General features: G+C 41.4%; 1 protein-coding gene across 5 annotated transcripts in view; it reads left to right on the forward strand.

The window, feature by feature from the left end:
* The window catches only part of SEMA6A (semaphorin 6A), a 119,179-nt gene that overhangs the window by 72,241 nt on the left and 25,601 nt on the right, over positions 1–21,337 (forward strand). The window contains exons 11-19 of one of the 5 annotated variants that reach the window (XM_066568686.1): positions 1,230–1,361; positions 4,660–4,815; positions 6,227–6,403; positions 7,109–7,249; positions 7,338–7,418; positions 9,339–9,397; positions 11,150–11,170; positions 11,303–11,353; positions 18,134–18,298. In XM_066568686.1, the coding sequence (XP_066424783.1) occupies positions 1,230–1,361; positions 4,660–4,815; positions 6,227–6,403; positions 7,109–7,249; positions 7,338–7,418; positions 9,339–9,397; positions 11,150–11,170; positions 11,303–11,353; positions 18,134–18,298 (983 nt within the window). The remainder of the gene's footprint in view (positions 1–1,229; positions 1,362–4,659; positions 4,816–6,226; positions 6,404–7,108; positions 7,250–7,337; positions 7,419–9,338; positions 9,398–11,149; positions 11,171–11,302; positions 11,354–18,133; positions 18,299–21,337) is intronic. The other 4 variants (XM_066568687.1, XM_066568689.1, XM_066568690.1 and 1 more) reach the window with 4 other exon arrangements.

The raw sequence follows: 21,337 nt of genomic DNA on the forward strand, positions 1-21,337 counted from the left end.
AGTGGGTTTTGATCTGTCTTTTAGGATGAGGTCCTCTGTGTGGCCAAATACCCTTGACCATCTCTTACATCCACGTATATATGGCTGCCTCCATTTAAAACTCCTGCTGTGCAGAATCACATTAATATTGAGCTTTTAAATTTCCTTCTATATAAAAAGATAAATCTGTGGAGATCAAAATAAAACTACTGTACTGTCTCTCAACTTGTTTTTCTTCAGTAAAAAGCATTTTGAAATTGTTTACTATTCAAATGATTGTTTTTCTATCAATTTATATACCTTTAGGAGTTTAGCTAATCATCTGTAACAGTATTATAGTTCCTACAGTTTTTTCTTTGATGTATAATAACCTACTAGCTAAGAGCAGGATTGAAAGCCTGAGCCAGCTGGGTTCATGCTATTTACCCAATAAAATCAAGTGGTGGGAGTCAGACACAAATACAGTAGCTCATGTACAAAATAAATAAAAAATAGGTGAGAAATTAGTATTTCATGCTTCCAAGCAACTGATCATGCTAAACCCACACGCCTTTCAAAAAGTATGTAGGTAAGAAATTAACTATGTGTGGACAATGCTGTTGTGCAGTTGCATTCGAGTATCCAAAAAACTGAAATTTGCAATGTTATGATCTTAAAATAATATCAAATTTGTTTCTATAAGCTCTTTCATTTCATTGAGTAGACCAAACTCCTGAGTATAGTTAACTCCTTTTCATTGGGAACACTTTGTGGATATCAGGCTGTGGGAGCATGAATGAATTACATGTAAAAGCCAGGTAAATGGCACATTGCAGCATGCTTCCAGTTTGATTAGAACCAACTTCTGAATTATATGCAATGTGCTTTTTGAGGCATGGCAGGGACTACAAGAGTTGGTACTGAGAGATGTTAAGACTTAGAAGACCTTAAATGTCCAAGTAATGGGTTCTGAATGAGACTGGCGATTTCTCCTCGTGTGTTGCCAGTGACAGACAAAGTTTGACCGATTCTTTCCCTTTTTCAAGATTATTACAATTACTTATTTCTGTGAAGCTTTGAATAAAATTCTCTTGGCAGGAGCTGCCTGCTGACTGGTATTCAGACTTTTCCATGGGACTGGGTTTTCCTGTTAATACCAGATTTAGAGTTAAGTATTGAGTAAAGGAAGGCTTCTATAGAGCATATTTTTCTCAAGGTTTTATGTATAACTGCAGAATGAGTAACAATTTCTGGGAAATGTCACTTTGCAGCATTCCTGGCTCTGCAGTCTGTGCCTATGACATGCTTGACATTGCCAATGTATTTACTGGGAGATTCAAAGAACAAAAGTCTCCAGACTCCACATGGACACCAGTTCCTGATGAACGAGTGCCCAAGCCCAGGTATGTTTCATGTGTAGTGATATTGTTCAGTTCCTTCATACAGGCTACAGAGGCTTTTTAATATTTTGAACAGCCTTATAAGGTGCAGATACAATTATACATGTTGAAACAATAAAGTAAAAGTTGAGTTGAATTTGGATCTAAAATAGGCAATAGAGATTTTTCCACTTAAATGACATTTGTGTAACATATATCAGGCCAGCATCAGATCCACTTGGTCAGACTAATCACTTAAGAATGGTGTGAGTTACACAGTTATTGTAAATTGGTTCAGTAACAGATATATCTCATTACAAAGCCTGCACCAGTCAGAACTAGAATAGTTTGCTATTCTATGATTAACATGCAGTTTAAGTGCCACAGTGGATGATTTATGGAGAGCAAAAAAGAGCATTCCACCGAACTAGAGATTCAGTTTACTTCATTCCTCCTATGAGTTGTTTTCCCCACTTTCACATGTTTGCATGCATCTCCTCTACTACATTCTTCATATTTCTTACAAGTACTATTTCAAACAAGTTGCTGTTGACAGACACTTGTTAACTCATTGACACCAATGGCATTTTGTTGTGAGATATTGAGATGCATATAGATAAATCAAATTCATTTATCTCACTTAAGCTTTGCAGCTCTATTGCATGTTTTACATTGCTTGTGATAGCTTAAATAATTTCAAAAGGAAAAAGCATCCAAAGTATTCAGTGCAGTGTTGAACACCTCAATATAAGAAGAATGTAAAGCTGTTGGAAGTATCCAAAGGAGGGCTACAAAGAAGTTGAAGGGCTTAGAGGGAAAACCATGTGAGGAGTGGCTGAGGCCGCTTGGCTTGCTTGAAAAAAAGGAGACTGAAGAAGACCTCATCACAATCTACAACTTCCTCATGAGGGAAAGAGGAGGGGTGGACACTGATATCTTCTCTGTGCTTACCAGTGACAGGACACATGGAAATGACCTGAAGTTGTGTCAGGGGAGGTTTAGGTTGGACCTTAGGAAAAGGTTCTTCACCCAGGGAAGTGGTTTGGCACTGGAACTTGGGCTCCAGGGAAGTGGTCACAGCACCAGTTTGATAGAGCTCAGGAAATACACTCATGGCACTCTCATGGCACATGATGTGATTCTTGGGGTGTCCTCTGTGGGGCCAGGAGCTGGACTGCAGTGATCTTTCTGGATTGCTTCCAGTTCACAATATTCTATGAGTTTATGAAGCTCCATGGTGGACACTGAGCTTCTGCCTAGTCCATCAGGTTTTGGATTTGCCAAGTGTAGTATTACTGTGCTGTCTGTATTCCGAAGTTGTCATTCAAGAGAAGAGCTTGAAGGTGACTGGAAAATTGGTAAATCCTGTGTCTGTTTTCAGTCTGAGCCTTAGTAATGCAGCTTCTAGCAGTGTTGCAGGATTTTTCTTCTTCATTTTGCAGTGTTTCAAACAAGTTGCTGACTACAATGGTCTGCCTTTGGGGGGCAAGGCTGTATGATGACTCCAAGGTTATTTGTTTGGACCTTGCTGGGATATATTGGCAGGGAAGGGGAAAAGAAGAAGAAGAAAGTGTGAAAGAAGAACAGAAAGTTGCATTACAAGTTTCGGATGAGCCAATAGCAGGCTAACTTTTATGATGGAGATGGGATAATATTGCTCTTTCTAAGCCTGAAGAACATAATCTGAAGTGAATTGTGAACAGTGTTTCATGTAATATTTAGCGATCAATCTGCTTAACAGAAATAATCGTTACTTCTAGCTCATGCTGAAGTATATGACAGGCACCTTTGATATAAGGTCATTTTTATCTGGGTTTCTCAGTATGATGCAGAAACATTACTGCCCCTAATGATCCTAATATTACTCAGAAAACTACCAGAGCCCTTCTGAGGTGTCACTTCCCTGTTTGGCCAGACAGCAGGTTTGCTGGGATTTATGTTGACTCAACTAAATCAGTTTTGGGATTAAAACAGGATTAATCCAATCATGCTATTAGGATTTAGGAGTAAATAGGCCTCCAGATTAGATACACAGAAACCGTAGACACCACGGTGCCAGAAGGTGCCAGGCTGTTTCCTCAAGTTCTCTGGGAATGTTGTCTCCTGGGTCAATGCCCTTGCAAGGACCTAGGAAACCAATTATGCCCTTGATTTTTCGTTCTCTCCATCTGTTGCTAGTTCTACATGCAATTACAAGACAGCGAAAGTATTTTGGATATGAGGAGGCAAGAGTACACACTGTCTGCATGTAATGTTCCTTGCTCAGGTCTTGTGGGACCAGACTTGTTGACACAGCTAGTTCCTTCCAGTCCTATGTTCCCTTCCCACACAAGATTTATTTACCTAATATTTGACTATTTATCTAAATCTGAGCAACACAGATGATAGGATCAGTCCTGTATTTTGTTCAAGTTGACATTACTCTTGGTGTCAATGCCTTTACCCACAACAGAGTAGATGAAAATTGGATGATGCAATGTGTTTCGGAGTGAGTGGTCCATCTTTCATCTTCCCACCTCACACTGGCCCATAGGTTTGAAGAATCACAGTGCTCTGGAAAATGGAATCAAATGAGCCTTTTATTAAAGAAAATGACCTACACAATATTAACAAACAAAACACTTTGCTGATTCTTTGAGAGATGGCCTGTCCAGGCAAGAAGATTGCCCTACATCTTAGGAGCAGGTAGATTTTAGAAATAGCATAAGCAGATTTGCATTTAAGTTGTTAAAGAATGGCAGATAACTTTTTAGTGAAAATTCTCAATGAGCTACCATTCTTAAATCATCTCATCCAAATTGAACAAAGGGTAAAAACAATGTGTTCATGAATGCTATTCAGTTTTTCTTCTTCAATAGTCAGTTTTCGATCAGATATGACTAAAAGTAGCATTTTTTCATACCTGTTAAAAAATTAACTTCTTCCTGTATTATAGGGACTTCTTTTATTCCAGGAGAAAGCAGTCAATCAGGCAAGTTACAGAATCAGAAAACACCTGTGCAATTGGGAAGCATCAAGCCAAATGCACACATGCTGTGATTACATTCCATATGAATGGATAAATTACAGAACTGTGTGTGTAGTGCTCCTGATGAAAAAATTACTTTGTGCTCATAAGTGACACATGAAGTCCTTCTGAATGGAAGACAGAGCAGGATTTTAAGCTTCCCCTGAGGTGCTGAACAAGTCCACCACACTTATCGATCCTCTGCCAAGTTAAACTCCTGCAAAGTACATCATATTGCAGTTAGAGCTTCATCACAAAAGGAAGCTTGCCCTCTGTGAAATAAGTTTTCTGGCTTTACTGTCTCGTTTTATGTAGGCCTGGTTGCTGTGCTGGCTCTACATCATTAGAAAAATATGTAACATCTAATGAGTTCCCAGATGATACCCTGAACTTCATCAAAACACATCCACTGATGGACGAGGCTGTACCTTCCATTGTCAACCGACCCTGGTTCCTGAGAACAATGGTCAGGTACGTGCACTGAGTGAGCTCTATCTGCATTGTAGCTGTCAAGTTGTGCCAACAGCCTTGCTTCCAATACCCTCCAACTCTGTACATGTCCTGGTGTCCTGGGCATGAATCCAGCTAGGAATGGTGGCAGAGCTGAGCAGATGCTGCGGAACTCCCTGAGGAGCTTTCAAGATAGGAAAGACCTCAGTCTTTTCCAACCGTGCTGTGCTGAAGCCGGATGTTGTGGGAACTGCTGTGCGGGGAAGGCTTAATCATCTTTTGGCTTACGGGTCAATGTTTGAGATGGCTCAGTAAAAACTTCAGGCAAGGATCAGCAGACAATTCAGGAATATGTACACAGGATACAAACACGTCTGCCAGGATATGTTCACAGGATATGTAGATGTCTGTCAGGTTATGTACTGGTAAGCTTTAATGTTTGCACAAGTGTATAGGGCAGAAGTAATCACCTAATCTGCATCCTTTCTATAGCAACAAGAAAAAAATAGTAACAGATTGAAGACTCCTAAATCACCAATCGTTAAATCCACTATCCCCTTCCTATCAAAATACATTCCCACTCTCTGCTGTGGTCATTATACTACTTATCTACCCTGCAGCAGTGAACAGAATAATGTGACTAACTTTTGCCATATTTTCTGCTCTTCCGCTGAGCAAAGGTAGAATATTGTGTTGGGCACTTAGTTCTGTGGAAGGGTCTGATTTTGTTTCAGTAATGTATCTTATGTCAGGTTTTTCTGTCAGGTTCTGTGCCTCCAACCAAAGATGAGAGTAGCAAGCTCCACAGAGTGCTTCCCTTTGATAGGCAGTACCATCCAACTAGTACCAGACCACCAGTATACTTGTTTTCAATAAATTGTGTCACCCCAAGATTTGATTTCACTTCAGTGCTGAACTTGCTCGGTGGCAGTCGTGTGATTTTTAGTGAGGTAAAATGGTGTTTAGCATCTTACTCTTGCAGTAACACAGCTTTTCTTGACAAACCAAGTTGAACCTAGTTCAGCTGCTTTTAATGTGACAGAGCTTGAAATTTTTAAAACAATTCACTGTACTGATTCTCTATCGCTGTCTGAAGAAATCACCAGGCTTTTGGAAGGATAATTCCTAAATGCCCTCAGGCTCCTAGCAGCCCTTCAGCTTTCTGAACGTCTAGACACTTCTGAAATTCTGTACACTTCTGGTGGCTGTTGGATGTGTGGGTATGCAAACATGTGAAAATTCCCCAACATCTGGGGAGCCAAATTGGTACAGTCTGTGTTGATTTATAGAGAGGTAGGAAAAGTGCTTAAATGTGTTTTATGGTTGCTAGAAATCTACCATACACTTATCTGACGAGAAGAAAGTGATTAAATAAATGACAATTTTGTGATTATCTCTGTGATTTATCTGTGAAAATGCTCTATTGTTTTAGATATCGCCTGACCAAAATTGCTGTTGACTCTGCTGCTGGGCCATATCAGAACTATACCGTGGTTTTCTTGGGGTCAGAGAAGGGAATCATCCTGAAGTTCTTGGCACGGACAGGAAACACTGGTTTCCTAAATGACAGCCTTTTCCTGGAGGAAATCAATGTTTACAACCCTGAAAAGTGTGTATCCGATTCTTTGTACTCATGTATAGGTGACTTTGAACTTCTGATTTCTCAGAGAATAACTTGTCCCATGGAAATGGAAGTGGTTAGAGAAGCCAAGTTTTTTGGGTAATTTTAAATTGTTTAGGGAGGGGATGTCTGCTTATCAGTCTCTACATTGCAATAAGATTTTTTTATTCAATCTGTGTAGAAAATAGCCCATCCTATGCAGCAGCTGATGGATAATTAAAAGTGAAGTTCTGGAAAGGAAGATTAATTTTCTAATCCTATAAAAAACCCTGATTCCTCTCCAAATAACTCAGCAAGCAGCAAGCAACTCTCCAAGGGAAATTTTCCACATTTCAGTCTTCCTCAAATATGCCTAAGGGGGCTTTGAAGTGAGCCATAATCAGGCAGAAATTTCAGCTGCTTTGAGTGCTGGAGAAGAATAAACACAAAAACAAAGGGGCGTCAGAAGCTTTCTGGTGTGCTGTTGCTCCCAAATTCTTAACCATCCCATGCATTTTTAATACTTTCTTATATGTCTGTCAGTATTTTTAGTGGCTATTGTGTGTTCTTTTCTCCTTGACTTGTTTAATTCTACCTTTCTTATGGATTTTTTGGCGGAAGCTCTTTTGATCTTATTTTTTCAGCCTGGGGGACAATTAGGGTTTCCCCCAGCAGAGCCCAGCTGCAACCACATCCCTTTTTTATCCAAATCAGGTGCAGCTACGACGGCATGGAGGACAAGCGGATCATGGGCATGCAGCTTGACAAGCCCAGCAGCGCCCTGTACGTCGCCTTCTCCACCTGTGTCATCAAGGTGCCCCTGGGACGCTGCGAGCGTCACGGCAAGTGCAAAAAGTACGTGTTTGGTGGTGGCTGTCAGAGGCCTGGGCATTGGGCAAGCTGCAGCACTCCTGAATGCCACCTTGTGCTCTTCTCTCCCAAGGGCCTGCATAGCATCCAGGGACCCATACTGCGGATGGGTGAAGGAGAGCGGGGTGTGCACGCAGCTGGTCCTTGGCTCCAAGTGAGTAAGGGCTCTCGCTGGAAGGGCTGTGAAGCTCTGGCGGTGGTGCCAGGCAGTCTTGGGCAAAGCTATTTGAAACTTGTGGCTTTTAGAGAGGGGAAAAATGTGGGAAGTGTTTGTTTCTATCTTATTTGCATTCACCTCCGAAATGTCTCACAAATTTTTTTGATGTGAACAGTCAGCTGATTGGTAACTGCTGAAAGAGGAGGAAGAAGAAAATGAAAGAGCTGTGTTAAGGTCCGTGTATTATTGAAAGGAGTGAACTGGATGGATATGTCTGGACCAGCCTACACTGGAGCCATCACAGCTGATTAAAGAGGCAATAGAATCCAAATTAAATTACTGAAGTAATTTGTCCACTGAAAACAAAACCAGTCCTTCTAATTTACTGTGCATTACTAAGAGGAATAACAGAGCACAATAAGGGCTTAAAACAGATTTAGAGAAGTGCTGGATCTCCCCTTGCTTAACAGTAGAATTTAATTATTTTATGATAATGAAAGTCTGGGAAGGTTACAGGGAGCAAACCCACTTGAGAGTTCACATTTCATGGCCACTTCTGACACACCACATGACTGCCCACTCTGAGCTATCAGCTGTACTCCCTCATGGTAGTAGTGGAAGTGTAGCATATACATCACAGAGCCTTGAGAGCCCTACATCTGACGCCACTTAACCTTGCTTCTCTACAGGTCCTCACTATATAATAGACAAGCATACTGTGCTTCTGTCTTGTTCTTAATTTGCTGATTTCCACCATCTGCTGGGGATGCTGTAGCTGTATGTGTCTGTATATGCTTGACTACAAAAGTGTGGGCTGTTTCTGATTTGACTTTTCGTAGGGTAATATTAAAATGTACCTGTGTCCATATCAGGTTTTTCATAACTCCAAAAAGTGCTCGAGGCTTCTTCAACTTCCATGGCAAGTTGTAGGGGACTTCCATATTTCACTTTTTAGAGCAGCTCCCACTTTCCTCAGTAGATCCATTGAGACAGAGGCTGTGCAGTTTGCAGTGATGAAGTCCAAAAGAGATCAAGGCCACCCATGTTCTGTCCAGTGCTTAGGAAGGGGGTCCAGATTGGCTGTGAAGGTATCTGGTGAAGTTCTAAGCTGGCCAACAGGAGGCAGAGATGTTAGTCATCCTCCAGGAGTAGATGACAATAGAGCAGGTGCTTTAAGAACACAGAGGTAGAATGAGTTGTCTGCAAGGGTAATTATGCCTCAAGGGCAGGATTCTAATATAGGCAAGGGCTTGTATTTGGAAGTTTTCCAAGGTTCTTGTCATTCACCTTTGACCACACAGGAAGTTGGAAGAATAGCTTCCATAGTTATCCAAAATCACAGAGTGAGCTTGGGAGCATAAGCTGAGCACATCAGCTAGAAAATCACGTGAGTGTTTGTCAGAAGAGCCCTTGAGTTAAAAGGAATACCTCTTGAGGGATGCACATTATGCCTTGAGCCTCATCTGGTGCCGTACCTAAGTGACTGCTGAAATTCAGGCTTCTTCCTCAAGCACAGTACCTGCCCAATGGGTTGGCTCCCTTCCCTCTCCAAAGTGCCAGTGCACCTGATCTACTCTGTGCACAGGTTAAGGTAGGGTTACAGGTGCTTCTGATAACATCCTGTATTTAACAGTTTAAAAAATGCAAGTCTTTTCTTCCCTTGGTAATGAAGCATGCTGTGGATTTTTAAAATGTAATAATATAAAGGAAAAGTATCATCAGAAGCTAAGAAATCATTAAGCAATGATGAATAGCTCAAATGTGTATGTTGCGGTTTTTCAGCCTTTGTGTGGAATTTCCAAAGAAATAGACAGTTTCACAGCAGGGATTTATTTCAATCGAACATGTGATAATTTCTTTCTGGTTAGGCCTATGACTGTTGTTATTCATACTGTTTTGTTTCCTTCTCTTATTTAGACTGTCATTTGAACAGGACATAGAACGTGGCAATACAGATGGCCTGGGTGACTGCCAAAGTAAGCAAAGCTTTTATTTCTATTTACCATGTGTCACAGTATCCTTCTGAATGCCTCAAATCACCATTACCTGTCAGGCATTCTTTTGTAGCAACATAAGCCATGACAGGAACAGCAATGTAGCTAATGGTGCAGGTTCACAAGAAGAACTGTTGTTTAAATGTATTTGAGGAAAATAGCCAGTTCCTGTGATTTATACAAACACTGGACTTCAAAGTGGTTGCATAACAAGAAAAGCTCAGCTCTAGAGGATATTGATTACAGCAATGGCATAATGAATTGGGGTCGTTGTCTTTATTAGCCCTGGTGGTTGCGTTGTTTATGTAAATGTACAGAAGTGGCTTGGTTTCTTGGTGTAGTCTGTGACTTGGACTATATTCCCATGCAGCACAGTGAGGCAGAAAAATATATCTTCAGTTTGGATCCAGATCAAGAAATGACAACTGCTTAGTTTGTGAATTTTAGGGAATTTTACATACAGTCTGGACAACCTCATGGTATTAAGGGTCAGCTACTATTGCATTACCTAAGAAATTTTAATGGTAAACCTTAAAACAGCGTGACAGCATGAGCTGGAAGCTTAAACACGGTCTTTAAACATTTATGGCTTTGTACTGAAATGCTTAAAAGTGCATAGCTTGCACTGCATGCAAGGAAACCTTGCTGATTTCTGAGCCTTCAGGAATACCAACATCTGTGTTCAGGACAGCTCTTGTTCCAAATGTTCTCACCAAGGTTGGTTTGCTTCTGAGCTCCAAATATTATTTATAAACCTCATGAAATCAAGACTCTCATCCTTTTCAGTTTAATTTGCACTGTTGCAATAAAACTGATGAAGCTGAGGAATCAATGTACAGTGAGAGAGTCATTACTTCTGCAACACAGAGAAAAATAACAGAGGGCTAGACTGTGCCATGGGACATGGTGTGAGCCAGACGTTCTGTAGAAAGCCAGAGCCTTCTCATGCCTTGTGCATCCTTATTCAAGAGGCATTAATTACTCTCATCACTTTCAGCCTCTGTCCTAAGATAGGGTAATATAGACCATTGCAAAGATTTTTGAAGGAGGTGTACAGATAGGCCTCCCCTCTGTTCCCCTGTAAAATGTGTTAGCACCAAAATCAGGCCAGCTCCCAGCTGGTGTATCTTTGCCCTTTTCAGCCAGTTCCGCTCTCCTTGGGCAAATAGGTTAGGCAGGAGTGGAATGTACCTGATATCAGTTACATATAAAAGGAGGGTAGGAAATTATTCAGGAAGAGCACATTGTGCTCATGGAGAGAGATCTGCTTCTGTGCAGAGAGCAACAAAGCCCATGCCCTGCTTAAATCCCTCTTTAGCCCTGAATGGTGCATTGAACCTTGACACTGCACAGGGGTAGATTTCATTCCCTGCTAACACAGCAGATTTTATTACTTCATGTGATCTTGGGTCACCTGAGTTTTGTCCTCATTGACTCACATTGCTGGCTGCATCCCCTGCAGTGCCTTGCCTTAGACTAGGATTTACAAGGAAAGCAGGGGGGACACTGGCCCTCTCTCCTGTACAGTAGGTCCTGTACAAGCTGGTCATGAGCACTTTCAAAGCCAGACATTGTTTTCGGGTATGTCTGAATATTAGTTTTGCCTGGGTCCTTAGGGTGCAAATCACATGCTTATAAATATCAGCTGAAACATTAACGCTTATTAGCAGCAAACTACTTAAAAGAAAGAACAAGATACAAATAATGATTTTTCCCCTGTTATTTGTCTTTCAGATTCCTTCGTAGCCCTGAATGGTAAGGAAGTTCTTAGTTTCAATATTTATTGACAGCAAATCCATTTTGGAGGAATCACTTTTTACTAAACTTAAAAATATTCTCATATTTTTGTTATATTTAATGTTTCTTCCCAATTTATTTTGTTCATAGACATTTCAACTGCTCCACCTGATCAAAAAATGTCTTACTACACAGTGTATGGTCAGTTTATGAGTGTTTTTAAAAATTCTCCCCAAATCCTTGTGTTAGCTAGTAGTATCTGTACTCAAATAGTTGTTACCTCATTTTACTTCTTTTGTCTTGGTTTTGAGGGCCCGATTCACTAATCACAACTAGGATGAAGTCATATCTCTTGGTTTTCAATCCCTCTTTTCTTGTCTTTCCTCAAAACTGTCTCGATTGAACTAAAGTCAGATAATGCCTATTTTAATGGCATGCCAGCAGACATGATTAAGAGCATGCTTCATCTGACACTCAAAGAAACACTTGGGTACAGTGATGCATCTTATCTGTTCACCAGGACAAACAAGAGAGCAGCTCACATCCCACTTACAAGCTGTCCAGGCTGGTGTCATTACTGCTACATCAGCCAGTCAGAGATACCTTAGGGAAAGTAGAACTATCCCTGGGTTACAGAAGGATCTCTCTCTCACAAGGAAAATTAACCTTTTACCCATGTGGTTTGAGACTGGATTATGCCTCAGTTCCTGAAGGTTCTTGTCATTTCTAGGGTGAGTCATCTATGTTGTCCATTCAAATTTACATAGCAAATTAAATGACCTGAACTAAAGAGGATCTTTTCTGCAAGCCTAGCATAGCAGGTTCCCATAAAGCAGCTGTTAATCTGTGCTTATAGTGCTTTCTACCACTTTGTTCTGCATATTTTGAATTAGATTATGCTGTTTCTTGGAGTGAAGAGTAAATGTTTTCATGAGGAGTCACTGCAGAATAAATAATCACTTTAAATTCAAACCTAGACATATATTGCAATAGCTTTTCTTACAGACATCCTGAGCAAAGACAAGTACTCACAAGCTAAGAGCTGCCAGTGAAGTCAATGGCAAAATTCCATGAGAGGTGGGAGCTTCCTTGTGAAGTTCCTTTCAGGCTGTACAAGACTAGCAGTTCATTAGGGCTAGATCAAATTCACCATGCATTTGGTTAATGTGAAGTTGTGATGAACTTTTAAATGATCCTTTCATCTTGTGCCTGCAGACTATGTAGGTATGAAACTGAACCAATGACAGCTCAGTACAGCAGAATATAAATAACTGGAGGCACAGTAATGCTGTTCAACATTTGTAAAAATAAAATCAAATTCCCCCTACTGTTTATTACCAGGAAATGAAAAATGTGCAGGTGAAACTTATTTGAAAGTATGGCAATGAAAGCCAGTGAAGGGAATGTGCAAAATTAAAGGCAAGCTGAGACATTCTGATATATGGAAGACTCACAGTTTCATCCGCATAGACAGTTTATATTTTCTTTCATTGTGAAATCGCTGTATTTCTAATGCACAGAGCAGTAATTAAAGAAGAGTAATAATAAAATTTGTACTGCTGAATGTGAAGATAAAGAGAGTGGCTTTGGGTACAGTGCTGAAGTGCCAGAAATGTTCTAGATTTCCTGCTTGTATGTGAATTCCATAGTCTGCAGAGTTATAGCTGTGGAACTGTGGTTCTGGATCCTGCCAGCTAGAGTATTAGTAGGTACTTTGGTAAAAATTGATATTTTAATCTGACTAAGAAAGCAGAAAAGTGCTTCAAGTGAGCAGCAGAAGGAAAAAAGCTGTAGTCCAAGAGAGTACAGTTAACAAAAGAGAGTACATTTGTCCAGGCATGTCAAGGCCAAAAAGAGACTCCATAAATGAACCCAGCTTTTAGAGTAGGACCTTACAGACAGGTGCAGTGGAGAAACGCTGACCCAGCATTAGTGTGGGTTCCTGTTCATGTCCTGCCTTTTACGGTTTATTTCATTGACCCCTCTCAGGTACATCCTGAGAACATGCTCTCTATGCAAGTCAGCTCGCCTTTTATTGGTTCAGTAAAAATACCTAGTCTGATATTTTTGCAGTTGGGCTTTCTTTTCACCTACCACTAGTGATCTTCTATTGATCTTCCACTAGGATGAGGTAGTAAACCAGTCTCGGTAAACATGTTCATGTTTGCCAACTGTAGAGACTGGTCTGAGTAATTTTCCATCTTGAAAAAAACAAAAAATTTATGAATTATCTATTTTGATGTTATTGAGTACAGTTTAATGCAAAGGTAAATGGTATGTCACAATAGATTAAGCCTCAGAACACCAGTACCAGAATGCCAACTGAGTGAATGCTAAATATACCCAAAGTCATCTGAAGCTCCAAAAGAAGTCATAAGGCCTGATTCTCTTCACTTATGACACTATAAATCATCCTCCTTCAACAGACTTACTGCCAATCTGTAGCAGTGTGAATGAGAGGAGAACCAAGCCCTTAATCTTTGCATTACTGGCACCAACCTCCTCCTGATTTTGGCACATGGGCTCCCTTCCTAGGGCAGTCTCACATGATCAGTTGTAAAAAAGTAACGTCCAAAGTTCATGCAGGTGACTCAATTGACACCCAAGGAGAGGATAGTAGACTGAAGGTCTGGATGCAGAAAGTCAGAGAGAAATTATGCAGGAGACGCATATTGAAACAAGGAGATTAAGCTAGATCACTCTGCAAAAGTCTAAGCAGCTTCAATTACCTTTGGAAACATCAATTCTTAGTGAATTGGGCCCTTATATTACCCCCTAGCCATAGTCCTTTCTCTCTTTATAGTATTGATTTAACTTTTCCTCTAATTGTCTAATTAGATTGCTTTAGCTGTTAATAGGATAGCGTGCAGATATCTTAACCTCTGAGATTCTAATGACTTGTGCATATTAGACCAGCTATCAAATACTGATAGTATTGAATCTCTGTCTTTGTTTTAAACCTGAAAAAAAACCTCTTTGCATTTTACAAGTGCACTTCAGAACAAGCTATAGTTTCAGAAGTGCAGCCTTTCTGAATCATTATCTGTGCTTGTAGGCACTAAGTGCTTTTACTCTGCCTCTGTTACTTGATTACAGCACTCCAAATGAAAAGTTTTTCCAAATAATGGAAGCACCTAATCCAGATTTTTTTAGAGTGTGTCTATTTGATTTTTACATGTTTTCTTTAAACAAAGACATTTGAAAAGCACTATGTGTAGTTATTCGGATGCTTTGTTTTAAAACAAAGGCAGAATTGGTTTTTCAGATGTTTTTGTATTAACCATTATTAACACAGAGGTACTGGCCACATCTCAGATGTGCTAATGCCTCATTAAATTTCAACAAATCTTATTTGCAAGTTTTAGAGTGGTGAAAAATGGTGTAATGGGAAAAAAAGGCCCACTATATGTTGATAACTATATAGTGCATTGTAAAGGCTTGATAATGGCTGTGTGTGAGAGGGCCAGGAGTGGCTTGCCTGCCACTTCAGTCTTTTCTCTGTTTATGAGGGAAACTTAAATAGGTCATATATTTGTGGTGCTACTCTGCTCAGAGGTGAAATTCACCCAGTGGGACTGGCTATTCAGGCACTTACAGGACACTGTGATACTGCTTACAGGAGCAGTATCACCGCCTAGTAGTAAGTGTTTGCAAATACAGCTCTAACACAACTGGGACGGGCTATGAAGGTTTAATCTGCTTCCTCAAAATCCACTGGAAGGAAGTTTGTCTCAATTAACTGTGTAAGCTTGCTTCCCAGTGTGTACTAGTCTAATACATTAGTAACAGAGAGAATAAATATACTGATTCCTTGTATTTGTGCGGAACCCCTCTCTACCTAGTGACCATCTGGTACACATTAATAGCTTCACAAAGCCTTAGCTTTCCATTACCAGGAAGTTCTCTGTGTATTGGCAGCATATGGTTCAAGAATTTTTTTTTCCCCTGAAAAATGTGTCCCTTAAGCATATACTTCTTCTAGATTTCTGTATTATGAAATGTTTTTCTTTAACAATGCTTATAGCTTTTCCCTAGAACTCTTCCTTTAGGCACATTTAAAAGTACAAGTGTCTGGAAAGAGATACAGGTGTAAAAATGCATATCAAACACAGGCATAAAACATGATTGCTACTTGGCAAGATTTTCTTCTCTTTTACTTCCTTATCAAGCAATGACTAATTGCTGTCTTATGGTGAGTGCACCACTTTGTGTAAGCTTACCAAATACTGTACACATTATTGTTGTTGCTGAATGGGGTATAATCTTGAAGACTGGAACCCCATGACTGTTTGCACTGTGGTTTAATCCTTAGGGAAAAGAAAACATGAAAATTCCATAATTTCTATTTTCTCGTCTGTTCTCTGCCTTGTTATTTGTCTTGTTCCTTGAGAATGAGCACATGAGTTGACAAGCATAAAATAGTGTTGGAGTGAATGCTTTCAGGATCCAGCATATTCTTGCTTCAAGAAGGGGGTGTGTTTTCAGTTGCTGGACCTCTACCAGTCCCTTTGGACACAAACAGTCCTGCTGCAGGACTGCTGTGAAGCAGGCAGAACATTTGGATTAGAGTTCAAATGGAGTCCTCTATCTGTGTGCTACCAATGTCCTCAGCCATGACAGGACTTATGGAAACCTTTTAAAAAAGGATCATATTTGTCTTCTCTTTTCTATTTGGGTGACATTCTGTCGTAACAAAACACAGCATTTAAAACTCTGTCTTAACAAAACACATTTAATTTGCTGCTTTAAAGAAAGATGGCTGGGAGAAAACACACGTTCTACCATGAGAGGGTAAAATATAATCCATTGCCCTTGTCAGTATAAAACCTTCAGAATGACATCCAGAGCTAAATTGTGTTAACTATTAGTTGTAGTTGAAGGGTGGCTTCATGGTGAGAGCACTGTAAATTTTAACCGGTTTTCCTTTCTAAGCATACAAGTTAAAGGAGTTCATTGTGGCCATGTCCTATACAAAACATAGTCCAAAGTGCTCCCATATATAATTCAATTCAGTAAATCAAAATGGCTCCTCAAAAACTTATAGAGGAGCACAGACATTTTTTTACTCTAAAGTCATTCATTTTCAACAGGGTTTCATTAAATCATATCATCTTAATAATAGTTGCAGCATTTTGCTGACTTCGTCAGTAGTTCAACACCATGAAGCTGGTGAAAGGGCTGGATAAAAAGAATCATGTGGGTGCATCTAAAAGCTTGGGGACATTGGTGGCCAACATTTAGATTTTTGATAGTTTGAGTAGAATTGAGGATCTAGGTTCATCATCTCTCTCTAGACTTCTGAAAGCTGGGGCGGTATGGCTTTAGAAGCCATTTAAAACAGCATTTTTGAGATGCAGCTTTCAAAAGCTTTGTGGTTATCCAGGAGCTATTTAAAATAAACTACAGAAGCACAGGCTCTACCTGCCCAGCTCTGTGCGTTCTGTGTGAGGCTTAAATTTCAGCTCCTTGTGTTGATCTGTCTCTGCCCCAGTGAGTCTCAAATTATTTTTCTGAGCAGTGAAGCAAGATCAAGGAAAGGAGCAGAGACAGGGTCCCTGCTAGGGCAGCCTGTAGCCTGGTGATTGGACTCCTCTCCAAGTGAGATTCATCTGAGGAAGGAAAATTAATTTGCTGGGCTGTTCAAAAGGAGACAGGAGAAAGGAGGGCTGCTGTCACTCTGTCTAGAGTTATCTGATGAAAAATGTTATATGCCATCCTGTCTGTGAATAATCCAATTCTGTTAGTTTGAGCATGTGTCAAAAATCCTGTTTTTAATGGGCTCCTTAAAAAAAGTAGGTAAGGGGATATAGTTATTCTACAAATTAGGGAGGCCCAGAACTCCTTGAATCCTGATGAAAATAACTCACTTTTTCACATGTACAAAAGGAAAATTTCAGAATGGTTTTGAGGTCAAAATGTTGTGGTGTGGACGACTTTTGGTGCCCTCTCCCCAAAGCAGCTGAGCCACTGGAAAGTCCATGTGGGAGCTGTCTTCCAGAGACAGTAGACTCCAAGCACCTCAAGCATTTTAGGTGCTGATGTGCTTTTCAGGTCCAGCTGCAAAGAGTGTATGAGTTTGGAAACATGCTGTTGTCCCATCCAAACCACATTTCAAATTGTGCTGTGTTTCCAGTGGGGCAAGTTCTGTGAGTGTGCTGTTTGTTGGGGTGTATATGATATGCAAGAAGAAGCTCAATCTTGTTCAGGGCAACAGTAACAATGTCTAGAGCATTTGTAATGGAAAAAAGGCATGTGAGACCTCAGCCTCAGCTGCTGCTGGAGTCACAGGTTCTTGGGCAGATCCACGTGGCGAGGCACTGTCTTCACTGTCGCTCTGAGTAGAAATGCTGCTCAGTCTTGTGCTTATTTCAGAGCCATTTTGGGCCACCAGCTCAGACAGGACCAATAGCCACAGTGCAAGTGGGTGCGAGCAGCTGGCCCAGGATGTTTCCCTGGGTCTGGAGAGGAGTGCCGCAGCATGAGCACAATGGTGTTAGGCAGTCCCTCACTCCCCTGGGGACATGAGGTAGAGTGCCTCATGATGTCACCATTTTGTAGTACTTCTGGCATTCCCAATCAGTTCCAGCCATTTTGGACTTTGTTCTGTTGTACAATGATTTTTTTATTTGCTTTTTGACTGAGCCAGTATCAGACAGCATGGGCTGACACTTCAGTTTCAGTCTGGCATGTGTGCTGAATCCAGCCAAAGGATGCTTGACTCAGATGAAGTGTGCTTACCCTCTTTCATATGCATTTAACTCTGTTGAGAAGCACAGAACTGTCAGCTCAGTGGCAGCACCTTTTAGCACCCTGATCTGGAAGGTTCAAATCCCCTCTTCCTTCGGAGTCATATTTTGAAGGACTTTTGAAGTATTACTCAGCCTAAGACAAGATGTTCACCTGTCACAGAAGCATGGGGAAGTAGCGTGGTAAGTGACTAATGAGACTTGTCTTCCCTACCTGTATTTATAATGTGAACAGGACACTCCAGTTCCCTAGTCCCAAGCACCACCACTTCTGACTCTCGCGCTCGACAGGGTTATGATGCTAGGGGACGCATGCTGGATTGGAAGGATCCGCTTGGTTCATCTGAAAATACAGATCCATATGTGGCAGTTTCATCCCATAATCATCAAGACAAGAAGGGTAAGGCCTTGGAAATGACATCCTGTGGTGAGGAGGGAGGGGGAGGAGGACTAAAGTGTAACTGCTTCCAGCTGGCTGAGAGTAATATGTAATGAAACTCCCGCACTATAATTAAAAGCTTATCGTAAAGTCTGAAACTAAACAGCCAATCTTAGAGTCAGTCCTCGATAATTCACTGCCTGAGGAAACCACACAAAACAAACAGAAGTGTAGGCCTTTATAGAGAGTTTTGTGCATGTATATGGGAAGGGGGGAAGCAGGGGATTTAGCTCTCTTTAAATTTGATCTCCCCTGTTGTCTGACAAAGCAAGATCCATGGCTTCCTATTGTTCTTTAGGATGCATTTTTATATTGCCTTTCTCTGAATTCCCAAGGCAGCATGACAGTTCTCAGCTAATTTCACATTATTTCCATCTCTCAATAACCATAGAATCATAGAATCATGAAGTGCTTTGATTTGGAAGGGACCATAAAGATCTTCTTATTCTAACCCCCCCTGCCATGACCAGAAGGACTTTCCACTTGACCAAGCTGTTCCAAACCCTCATTCATAACTGGCCTTAAACAGTTTTGGGAATGGGCCATCAACAACTTCTCTGGGCAACCTGTTGCAATGCTTCACTCCCACCCTCAGAGTAAAGAATTTCTTCCTCATATCTAATTTAAACCTGCCCCCTTTCAGTTTGAAGCCATTTCCCTTGTCCTATCACTACATGCCCTTGTAAAAAGTCCCTCTTCAGCTCTTATATATCCCCCTCTAGGTACTGGAAGGCTGTTATAACGTCTTGCCAGAACCTTCTCTTCCTCACCCTGAGCAACCCCAGCTCTTTCAGCCCTCTGATCATCTCTGTGGCCCATGTCTTTCCTGTGCTGGGGACCCCAGAACCGGACACAGCACTCCGGGTGGGGTCTCACATGAGCAGAGCAGAGGGGCAAAATCCTCTTCCTCACCCTGCTGGCCACACTGCTCTGGATGCAGCCCTATATACATTTGGCTTTCTGGGCTGTGAGTTGCCCTGCTCAGGTGCTTTGCACTTGGCCTTGTTAAACCTCAGGGTTCCCATGGGTCTACTTCTCAATCTTGTCTGAGTCCCTCTGGATGGCATCCTGTCCTTCAGGTGCATCAGTCACACCACACAGCTTGATGTCATCTGCAAACTTCCTGAAGGCTCACTCTGTCATTTATGTCACTCGCTATGTCATTGATGAAGACATTGGCCCCAAAATTGACCCCTGAAAGACACCACTTGTCACTGATCTCCATTCAGACCTCAAGCCATTGACCACTATTCTCTGAATAGGGATGTCCAGTGAATTCCTTATCCATTAAATTGTCCACCCATCGAGTCCATCTCTCTCCAATTTAGAGAGAAGGGCGTTGTGGGGGACCGTGTCAAAGGCCTTACAAAAGTCCAGATAAATGACATATATAGCTCTTTCCTTGTCCATTGATGGACTCTCTTCACCAAGTTGGTCAGGCAATACTTGCCCTTGGTGAAGACGCGCTGGCTGCCTTGAGCACCTCCCTGCCCTCCATGTGCCTTAACAGATTTTCTAGGAAGATATGTTCCATGATCCAGGCACAGAGATAATGGGACAGACAAGTTGATAGTTCCCAGGGCCCTTCTTTCTACCCTTTTTTAAGATGGGTACAAAATTTTCCTTTTTCCAGTTACCTGCCTACACTTTTCTAATATCATAGACAGTGGCTTGGTAATTAAATCAGCCAATTCCTGGGACTTTGGGATAGATATCACAATGTTCTATAGACTTGGGTATGTTCAGGTTCTTCAAGTAGTCCCAAGCCTGATTTTCTCTTATAGTGGGAGGGACTTTGCTCCCCCAGGCCCTGTCTTGTGGACCAAACACTCAAGAGGCGTGGAAAGAGAGGTTGCAGGAGAAGACTGAGGGAAAATTGTTGAAGTGCCTCAGCCTTCTCCTCACGCCAGCCTTACTTGCCAGGTGGAGTACATCTTCTTCAACCTTCCTTTTCTGGCTGACATACCTGTAGAAGCCCTTCTTGTTATTCTTGGCATCCCTTGCCTAGTTCAGCTCCAGCTACACCTTGACCTTCCTGGCTCTATCCATACACAACCAGACTGTGTTTCTATACTCCTTCCATGATACCTGTCCCTTCTTCCATCACCTGTGCATTTCATTTTTGCCCTTTAGTTCAGCTAGCAGGTCCCAAAGCAGCCATTCAGTCTCTTGTCTTTCTCATCCAATTTCTTTCACCTGGGTTTCACTAGCTCTTCCCCCTTGGGAGATATCCTTAAAGCTTTGTCAGCTCTGTTCTGCTCCCTTGTTCTTGAGGGCAGTTTCCCAGGGCGTCCTACTGACCTTCTTGAAGAGCTGAAGTTTGCTCTTCTGAAATGCTGGGTCCTGGCTTTACTCTTTGCCTGACCCATATGCCTGAGGACTGTGAACTCCACCAGTGCACGATCACTGCAGCCCAGGCTGCTGCCACTTGTGACATCACCAATCAGGTCACTGAGCTGGTCACCATCAGGTCCAGTATTCCAGTGCAGACAAGGAAAGCCTGCTCTAGTTTAACCATTGAGTAAACTGGGAGTAGTCCTAGTCACTGGTCCTCAGTCCCACTGTCTTCAGTGAGACCTGAGCAAAAAATTCCTTTTAGTGTGCGCATTAGTGTACATTAAATGCTGCATAAATGACTACTCATGGAGAGGTTCTATGTTTTGTTTTTCACATATTAAAAGGTTGGGATTTAGGTGTCATTTCACAGTGTTCAGACCACTGCTGAAGCCCAGGGATCTAATAGAAATCCTGTCCTTTGCCCTCCATTCCTCCTCTGCCATACATACAGAGAATTAGGCAAAGAATTGCCAAAATTTTCTGCTTGAACATAGAGAAGAACCTTTTCTCCTATGTAGAGGTGGTGGTGCCCCTCATTGCATCTTGGCCCTCATCATTCTTTCAGGTCCTTTTAATCTGTATATCTTTAATATGGTTCCTTTTAAACAGGGGAGTTAGGTTCAAATAGCTCCACTGCCTAGAGATATCTGAATTCTTATTATT

The sequence above is a fragment of the Molothrus aeneus genome, chromosome Z, assembly GCF_037042795.1.
Source record: "Molothrus aeneus isolate 106 chromosome Z, BPBGC_Maene_1.0, whole genome shotgun sequence".
Lineage (NCBI taxonomy): Eukaryota > Metazoa > Chordata > Aves > Passeriformes > Icteridae > Molothrus > Molothrus aeneus.